The sequence below is a fragment of the Rhincodon typus genome, chromosome 10, assembly GCF_021869965.1.
Source record: "Rhincodon typus isolate 14 chromosome 10, sRhiTyp1.1, whole genome shotgun sequence".
NCBI classification, from domain to species: Eukaryota; Metazoa; Chordata; class Chondrichthyes; order Orectolobiformes; family Rhincodontidae; genus Rhincodon; species Rhincodon typus.
In genome coordinates this window covers 5,237,424-5,247,229 of record NC_063341.1, presented here as the reverse complement: position 1 = coordinate 5,247,229, position 9,806 = coordinate 5,237,424, and the positions used below count along the sequence as shown (strand labels likewise).

At 41.3% G+C, this 9,806-nt stretch overlaps 1 protein-coding gene across 1 annotated transcript in view; it reads right to left on the bottom strand.

Annotated features, from left to right (window-relative positions):
• dars2 (aspartyl-tRNA synthetase 2, mitochondrial) overlaps nucleotides 1–9,806 on the bottom strand; it is a 46,560-nt gene that overhangs the window by 17,770 nt on the left and 18,984 nt on the right. Inside the window, exons 9-11 of the mRNA XM_048602015.1 lie at nucleotides 9,186–9,255; nucleotides 8,894–9,001; nucleotides 7,839–7,901 (exon numbers count right to left, since the gene is read on the bottom strand). Coding sequence (XP_048457972.1) covers nucleotides 7,839–7,901; nucleotides 8,894–9,001; nucleotides 9,186–9,255 — 241 coding nt within the window. The remainder of the gene's footprint in view (nucleotides 1–7,838; nucleotides 7,902–8,893; nucleotides 9,002–9,185; nucleotides 9,256–9,806) is intronic.

Below are 9,806 nucleotides of genomic sequence, written 5' to 3'. Positions count from 1 at the left end.
TTGGCAGCTCAATGTTCCAGATTTTAGATGCTATAGGAAGGATAGAAAAGGAGGCAACAAAAGGAGGCGGTGTGGTATTTTTGATTAAGGAATACATTACAGCTGTGACTAGGAAAGATACTTTCAGCAAAAATATTTGGGTAGAAATTACAAATAAGAAAGATCACTTTGATGGGATTGTACAATAAGCTCCCCAATAGTAAGACGGAAATTGTGAAACAAATATGTAGGGAGATCTCAGATATATGCAAGCATAATAAGGTTGTAATAATGGGGGATTTTAATTTTCCTAACACCGGCTGGGGCTACAATAGCATTAAAGGTTTGAATGGTGAATTTGTTAAATGCGTTCAAGAAAATGTTCTTTATCTACATGTGGATACTCCTACTAGAGAAGGAGCAAAACTAGACCTTCTTTTGGGTAAAAAGGCAGGGCAGGTGATTCAAGTAAAAGTGGGGGAACACTTTGGGCCTAGTGATCATAATTCTATTAGTTTCAAAATAGCTATGGAAAAGGATAAACCTTCCATAAAAGTTAAAGTTTTTAATTGTATCAGGCAAATTTTAAGGGTATGAGACAAGAACTTTCAAAAGTTGATTGGAGTAGATTGTTTGCAGGTAAAACGACATCTGACAAATGGGAGGCATTCAAGAACGTGATGATGAGAGTTCAGATGGATTTCGTTCCTGTTGGAGTGAAGGGTAAGGCTGGCAAGATTAAGGAACAATGGATGAATAAAGATATTGAGGTCGTAGTCGAGAATAAAAGAGAATCTTATTTTAGATATGGACAACTTGGTTCAATTGAATCTCTTAATCAATGTAAAGAGGGTAGAGGCATTCTTAAGAGAGAAATCAGGAAGGCCCTGAGGGGATAGGAAATAGCATTGACAGAAAAGGCTAAGGATAATCCAAAGAGATTTTACAAATACTTTAAGAGAAAGAGGGTAAGTAGAGAGGGAGTAGGGCCTCTTAAAGATCAAGGAGGTTGTCTTTGTGTTGAACCCCAGGAGATGCAAGAGATACTAAATGAATATTTCAGTTTTAACTGTAGAGAAAGAAATGGAGTCTAGAGAATGCACAGAAATAAACTTTGATGTTTTAAAAACAGGTCACATTACAGAATAGGAAGTTCAAGAGGTCTTAGAGAATATCAAGGTGGATAAAACTCTGGGACCTGATCCAATGTATCCCAGAACATTGTGAGAAGTAAGGGAGGAAATTGGGGGACCTGTTGCAAAAATATTTGCATCACCTATTATTTTAGCTGAGGTGCCTGATGACTGGAGGGTGACTAATATTATACTTTTGTTTAAGAAAGGTTGTAAGGAGAAACTGGGGAACTTTGAACCTTTTGAGTCTGACTTCCGTTACGGGTAAATTGTTGGAGGTGATTATAAAAGATAGGATTTATGGACATTTAGAGAGGCAGAAATTGATTAGGGATAGTCACCATAATTTTACGCAAGGAAAGTAGTGTCTCACAAACTTGACTGTTTTTTTTGAGGAAGTTACCAGAAAGAGTCATGATGGCAGAGCAGTAGTCATTGTATATTTGGATTTTAGTAAAGCTTTTGGCAAGGTTCCGCATGGTAGATTAAATAGCAAAGTTAGATCAAACGGATTCAGGGTGAGCTTGCCAATTGAATACAGAAATGGTTTAACGGCAGGAGACAGAGTAACGGTGGAGGGTTGCTTTACGGACTATGGAAGGCATGGTTAGTAAGTTTGCGGATGACACCGGAATTGGTGGTGTAGTAGACAGTGAAGAAGGTTTCCATTACAGAGGGATCTTGATCAAATGGGTCAATGGGTGGAAAAATGGCAGATGGAGTTCAATTTGGATAAATGCGAGGTATTGCATTTTGCTACAACAAACAAGAGTAGGGCTTATACAATTAATGGTAGGGCCTTGGGTAGTGTTGTAGAACAGAGGGACCTAGGGCTGTAGGTACATAATTCTTTGAAGTTTGTGTCACACAGAGACAGGGTGGTTAAAAAGGCATTTGGCACATGTGCCTTCATTGCTCAGTCCTTTGAGTATAGGAGTTGGCACATTATGTTGAGGTTGTACAGGACATTGGTGAGGCCTCTTCTGGAATACTGTGTCCCGTTCTGGTCACCCAGTTATAGGATGGATATTATCAAGCTGGAGAGGGTTCAGAAGAGATTTACCAGGATGTTGGCAGGTATGGAAGGTTTGAGTTACAAAGAAAGGCTGGATGGACTAGGACTTTTTTCACTGGAGCGCAGGAGGTTGAGAGGCGACCTGATAGAAGTTTGTAAAATAATGAGGTTTAGATGGAGTTAGTGGCAGTTTTTTCCCTAGAATGGGGGATTTCAAGACTGGGGGGCACATTTTTAACGGGAGAGGAGAGAGATATAAAAAAGACATGAGGCAATTTTTTTTTTTTTTTTTTTTTTTACACAGGGGTGGTTCACGTATGGAATGAACTTCCTGAGGAAGTGGGGTATGTGGGTACAATTACAATGTTTAAAAGACATTTGGATAAGTACATAAATAGAAAAGGTTTGGAGGGATATGGTGCAGGAGCAGGCAGGTGGGACTAGTTTATTTTGGAATTATACTTGGCATGAACTGGTTGAACTGAAGGGTCTATTTCCACGCTGTATGACTCTATGACTCTAAGATCCCCCTCAGCCTTCCCTGCTCCCAGGAAAACAAACCCAACCTGTCCAGTCTCTCCTCATACCTGAGACTTTTCATCCCAAGCTAGAACCTGGTGGATCTCCTCTGCACCCTCTCCAGTACAATCACAGCATTCCAATTGCGTGGCAACCAGAACTGCATTCAGTATTCCATCTGTGGCCTAACCGATGTTTTATAAAGTTGTAACAAGACTTCCTTGCTCCAATACTCTATGCACCGACAATAGGAAGGCAAACATCCGTCCCCGCAATAACAACCAAAAAAGAATCCCCCTCGTCCTCACGTACCACCCCACCAACCTCCGGATCCAACGCATCATCCTCCGACACTTCTGCCATCTGCAATCCGACCCCACCACTAAAGACATTTTTCCCTCCCCACCCTTATCTGCCTTCCGGAGGTACCACTCTCTCCGTGACTCCCTTGTCCGCTCCACACTCCCCTCCAGCCCCACCACACCCGGCACTTTTCCCTGCAACCGCAAGAAGTGCTACACCTGCCCCCACGTCTCCTCCTCCCTCACCCCCATCCCAGGCCCCAAGAAGACTTTCCACATCAAGCAGATGTTCACCTGCACATCTGCTAATGTGGTATACTGCATCTGCTGTACCCATTGTGGCATCCTCTACATCGGGGAAACCAAGCGGAGGCTTGGGGACCGCTTTGCAGAACACCTACACTCGGTTCGCAATAAACAACTGCACCTCCCAGTCGTGAACCATTTCAACTCCCCCTCCCATTCCTCAGACGACATGTCCATCCTGGGCCTCCTGCAGTGCCACAACGATGCCACCTGAAGGTTGCAGGAACAGCAACTCATATTCCGCTTGGGAACCCTGCAGCCCAATGGTATCAAGGTGGATTTCACAAGCTTCAAAATCTCCCCTCCCCCTACCGCATCCTAAAACCAGCCCAGCTCGTCCCCGCCTCCCTAACCTGTTCTTCCTCCCACCTATCCCCTCCTCCCACCTCAAGCCACACCCCCATTTCCTAGCTACTAACCTCATCCTGTCCCCTTGACCTGTCCGTCCTCCCTGGACTGACCTACCTCCTCCCTACCTCCCCGCCTACGCTCACCTTTACTGGCTCCATCCCCGCCTCTTTGACCTGTCTGTTTCCTCTTCACCTATCTTCTCCTCCATCCATCTTCTATCTGCCTCCCCCTCTTTCCCTATTTATTTCAGAACTCCCTTCCCCTCCCCCATTTCTGATGAAGGGTCTAGGCCCGAAACGTCAGCCTTCCTGCTCCTATGACGCTGCTTGGCCTGCTGTGTTCATCCAGCTCTACACCTTGTTATCTCAAACATTCTGTATGCCTTCTTCACCACCCTGTCTACCTGTACTGACACCTTTAGCAATCTGTGGACTTGTACACCAAGGTCCTTATGTTCCTCAGTACTCCCTAGGGACTTACCATTCATTGTGTATATCCTTTCCCTATTAGCGCTCCTAAATTGCATCACCTCACACTTATTGGAATTAAACTCCATATGCCATTGCTCTGCCTAATTTAACACCTGAACAATATCAGGCTGTAGTCTGGGACTATCCTCCTCACTATCAACAACACCACCAATTTTCACATCATCTGCAAACTTACTAATTATACCTTCTGTATTCACATCTAAGTTGTTAATGTACATAACAAACAATAAGGGCTTTCAGCACTGATCCCTATGGTACACCACTGATCACAGGCTTCCAATCACAAAAACAACTTTTCACCTATTTGTAAGCAATTTTAGATCCACTTTACCAACTTGCTGAGGATCCCGTGGACTCTTGCCTTTTGGACCAGCCTTTTATGTGGGACCTTGTCAAATCAACATTTAGTCAACTTTTCAAACAATTCAAATTAGTCAGACAGGATCTCACTCTTAGATCTATGCTGACTATCCCTGATCAATCCTTGCCTTCCTGGGTACTGATTAATCGCGTGCTTCAGAATTTTTTTCCAATAATGTCCCTACCACTGACATCAGACGAACTGGTCTGTAATCACCTGGCTTATCTCTGCAGCCCTTCTTGAATAAAGGTACCAGATTAGCTATCCTCCAGTTATCTGGTACTTCACCTGTGGCAGTGAAGTATTAAATATATCCACCAAGACCCAGCATTCTCCTCTTTTGAGTCCCATAGCTGCCTAGGATGCATCTCATCAGCCCCTGGGGATTTATGCATCTTTAGGCCCACTAAAACATCTAATACCTCCTCCTTATTAATCTTAAAGCATTTGAGAATCTCATCATCCCAACTAAAATCCCTGGCAAAAATGTTTTTCTCCTTTTTGAATACAATTGAGAAGTATTCATTTAAGATCTCACTGACTCCACGAACAGGTTGACCCTTAGGTCTCTAATAGGTCCCACTCTCTCCTGGTAATCCTCTTACTCTTAATAAAAAAAAAGCTTTAGCATTTACCTTGATCCCATCTGCCAAAGATATTTCATTGCACCTCTTTGCCCTCTCCCACACTGTATATACTTCTGAAGGGCATCCTCTACTTTTAATGTGCTATACCTGGCATTGGCTTCCTTTTATCCTATATCAAACTCTCGGTATCCCTTGGCATCCAAGGTTCCCTGGACGTGCTGCTCTTCACTCTTTGAGGAACATGCTAGCCCCGAATTCCTACTGTACTTATTTCCAAAGACTCCAATGTAAGCAATACCAGACAAGGGTGACCGATTATCTTCCCTACAAAGGCATTTGTAAACCAGATGGGTTTTTACAACATTGATGGTAGTCACGGTCACCATAACTGAGATGAGCTTAGTATTTCAGATGTATTCATTAAAAGCTGCCATGTTAAGATTTGAATTCATCTCCTTAGAGGATTAATCTGACTTCTCAATCACTAGTATGAACACTAGCCTTTATCCCTACCTTGCCCAGCACCCCCAGCTTCTTGAACCTGGTTCTTGCACTCCCCTGGGACAGAGGGTTGAGCTTTTCAGTGCGGTGCAAGTGCCTTTATTTAACTACAGAACCACCTGTCATCAATTGGCTGGCTAGTCTCTAAAAGTAGAACATCCCCGGAAGGTGTAGAGGTCTTGCAATAAACAAAAACATTCTTCCCATTAAGCTTGTGGATTGGCTCTCTTTCCTTCCCCCACCTCCCAAAAAAATGTGACGGGAGGGGAGACACAGAAAGGCAGAGAGAACCTTAGCATCCCTAAAATCCAGGCCCATGTTCCTCGGTTTCATTTGCCTTGATGTCTTTATAAAATCAAAAATCTCATTGGTTTTGAAGAGGTCTTCAGATTTTAACTACCCTGGTGTGAGTAAATGTATTGTCTTTGCACTTTGAAATAGCTGATCTTGAATTATACATTATGTATTTCCACCAGAGGAAACAGTTCATCTGTGTCTACTCCAATGCTTTCCTTTATTATTTTAAGTTTAATTAAATCTTTAATTAGATCACCCTAGAATCTTTTAAGTCAATACAAAACAATGTTGTTCAGCCCATCTTTAAACTGTAACCTCCTAATGCAAAATATCATTTTGGTAAGCCTAAACTGTACCAATAAATGTTCACGGAGCTGTGACTAATTAATCACAGTACTCCAGAGGAGGTTTAACAACTGCTCTGTGCAGCTGAAGCATTAATTTCTCACTTTTGCATTCCAGTTCTTTCAGATAAATAAACATTAGTCTTGCATCCTTTCCTGTTCATTCTCAATTTTGCTTGCCAACACTGAATTACTGCGAAAGAACTAAACTACCTTTGTAACCTCTCCTTCAGCCAAATGACCACATGGTTTAATCATTTGCACAGTTTTTAATTGCTGCTAACTTTGATTCTAAAGTTAATAAAAATAATTAAGAAGTTTGTCCCTTAACTGTCTCAGTTTTAGATCACTGGCATTAAAGAGTTAATTAACTGATTTAGTGATTCCAATGGCAGGAAGCCGATAGTCTAAATGGTTAGCTGAACAACTGGTGAAAGAGAATGGCCTAGAATGCCATAAAACAGAACAGCCAAATAGTTTATGTTAGAAATTATGCTCCAGTTGACTCTCATCTAACTCTATTAACATAACTCACATTTATTTCTTCCTCACCAACTTATATAGATTCCCTTAGTATACCTGTAACAATCATATGAGCTGCTTCCTATGAGCGAGTTCCACATTTTCACCACTACCTAAGTAAAAAGGTTTTTTCTGAATTTCCTATCTCACATTAATGGCTGTTAATTTTGCTCTTCACCACGACTGGAAACAGTCTCTCTGTATGAAAACCTTTCATCATTTTGAATGCTTTTTCAGTCACCCCTCAGCCTTTTCTTTCCAGGCGACAAAAAAACAGTATGTTCACGTTCTAAAAGGGATTTCTGGTATCGTCCTTGGAAATGTTTTTTGTACCCTCTCTAGTACTTCTACATCCTTTTTATAAGTAAGGCAATCAGAACTGAACAGTTATAGTGTGATCTAACTCAGGCGTGATACAGGTTTACCATAAATGCTAGTGCCTGGTTTGCTCTTATAATGGTCTCAGTAATGAGTTACTACTTTCAGTGCCATATTTGTATTCTCAGATCCTTTTGTCCCTCATCTACCTCATTTAAATTATTTTGCACTTTTGTGATCTCCCTACTCTACTTATCAATATAGCTTTCAGATTTCTATGACTGAAAGTAATTGATTATATGCACATTTGTGGGGAGGTCACTGGGAAATGTTACACGCAGCACTACTATGACATTATCTAAGGCATGGCATGCATTAATTTAGCCACTTCTCTGGGAAAGCCTTCTTTATTCTCACTGCCTGTCCCATGAATGCCAGCAAAGTTGAATTATACCATCTGAATTGTCAGATCATTTTTTGTATAATTATCCATTCAAGGAGTTTACTGTAATCAAAGAGTTGAGCTGATTTGATTTAAAGTTGGGAGTTTGAACTTCCAGTGTTTTGAATTGGAACTGTTGCTCAGTTCCATTCCTGAGACAGTATAGGCTCTGGGCTGGAAGGTAGCAAACGTTATGAAGTAGTATGAGTAATTAGATTGGTGAACTGTAGAAAAGCATTACATCCTGATTGCTTTCATCCCTGGATTTTACTTAAAGACTAATTGGTGTCAACACAGTTACTCCTGAACTGGGAAAAGGAAAAGCCTCCAGGTATCAAGGTAAATGCATTTCTTTTGTTCACTATCTTACCTGATTAAACTGAAATTTTGCCAACTGAGTAAGGTATTCAAAATCCCTCTTTTTAAAATGTTTCTGAAAGTAAAGAATGGAAATATTTTAGAGTCACAGAGATCTACAGCACAGAAAAATGAGCTTCAGCCTATTGCATCTGCACCAATCTTGGATGTTTTGGTATCGCAAGTACATATTCTTAAATGTTTTGAGGGTTCTGCCTCCACCACGCTTACAGGTAGTGGGTTCCAGATTCCTACCACACCCTCGGTGAAAATGTTTTTCCTCACATCTCCTCTAAACCTTTTGACCCTTACCTTAAATCTATGCCCCTGGTCACTGATTTCTGTATTAAGGGAGAAAGTTTCTTCCTGTCTATCCTATCTATGACTCACATAATCTTATACATCTCAATCTCGTGCTCTCTTAATCTCCCTTGCTCTAAGGAGAACAACCACATTCTGTCTGATCTCTCTTCATAACTGAAATTCTGCAGCTCAGACAACATCCTAGAAAATCTCCTCTGCACCTTCTCCAGTGCTATCACATTCCTCATATAATGTACATTCCAGAACTGCACACACACAATATTCTAGCTGTGGCTTAATGAAGTCTTATACAGTTCCAGCATAACCTCCCTTATATTAAACTCTATGCCTCAGCTAATAAGGGCAAGCATACCATATGCTTTCTTAATCCACTTTATCCACTTGTCCTGATAACTTAAGGGACTGGTGTACACGCACAACAAGGTCCTTGTGATTCTCGATGCTTCCCAAGGTTCTACAGTTGATCATGTGTTCCCTTGCCTGGTTTGTCTTACCCAAATATATCAACTCATTTATCCAACTGAATTTCATTTACCACTCATCAGCCAATCTGACCAGCCTGTCTATATCCTACTGTAATTGAAGGCTATCCTCCTCACTATTTACCACCCCACAGAGATCAAAATATAGTCGTGAGAAATCATGTATTGAACGTAATTGAGCAATGATTTTTTTTCCACTAAATTAGACATTGGATATTACATCACACAGCCTTTGAGCTAATCTTCATTCAGTTACACTTACCACTCCATCAGCAACTAAGATCATCCGAATGGCACCATGTGGACAGGATAATGCATTACGCAAGAAGGAAATCTCTGTATTTCTGAACACCTCACTAACATCAACGATCTGTTTATTTTTACAAATATAGGTTAGAAGACAGTGAACAGTACAAAAGGATTTTTAAACTTCTTTAATGTTTATCTAGAATAGTTCAAACACAAATCAGAAAAGATTTCACAGAATCAAGATTTTCTATTTTCCTCCAGATCAACTGGTGTTTGTGTTATTTTGTATGAGAGATTTAACAAACCTGGTCGCCATAAACCTGACCATCAACAATGTCGTGCAATTGATTATAAAGACAGTACTTTTTAATTGCTCTGTATTTCGGATTGTGGACTGAAATAGGCAAAGAACTGTTTTCGAAGCCAAGAATTGCTGCACTCTTTTAAAAGAAAGTTATCTGACTCTCATTGCAAGTGCTGTTTAAACAGTTGTTCGTTCAAGCAGTGGGGAAAGCCAGTTATAGACAAACTGGAGCCAGGGGTAATATGCATGAATAGAGATTTGGGTGCCAACATGTAGCTGACTGGTCTATGACATAGTGACCAGTTGTCAATGACAAAGACCTCTTGCATGCCCTTGGCTCACAAAGGGGTATGAATGTTTGGGCCAGAAGCTATCAGATCTCTGGAAGAGAAAGAGGCGATTTTGCTCTGCAGTAGAAAGGAATTCAAGCTGAAGACAGAGATAGTAAGAATTGCCGATGCTGGAGTCAGAGATAACACAGTGTGGAGCTGGAGGAACACAGCAGGCCAGGCAGCATCAGAGGAGCAGGAAAGCTGACGTTTTGGGTCAGTACACTTCTTCAGAAATGGGGAGGCGGAAGGGAGCTCCAAAATAAATAGAGAGAGGAGGGGTGGGGCTGGGG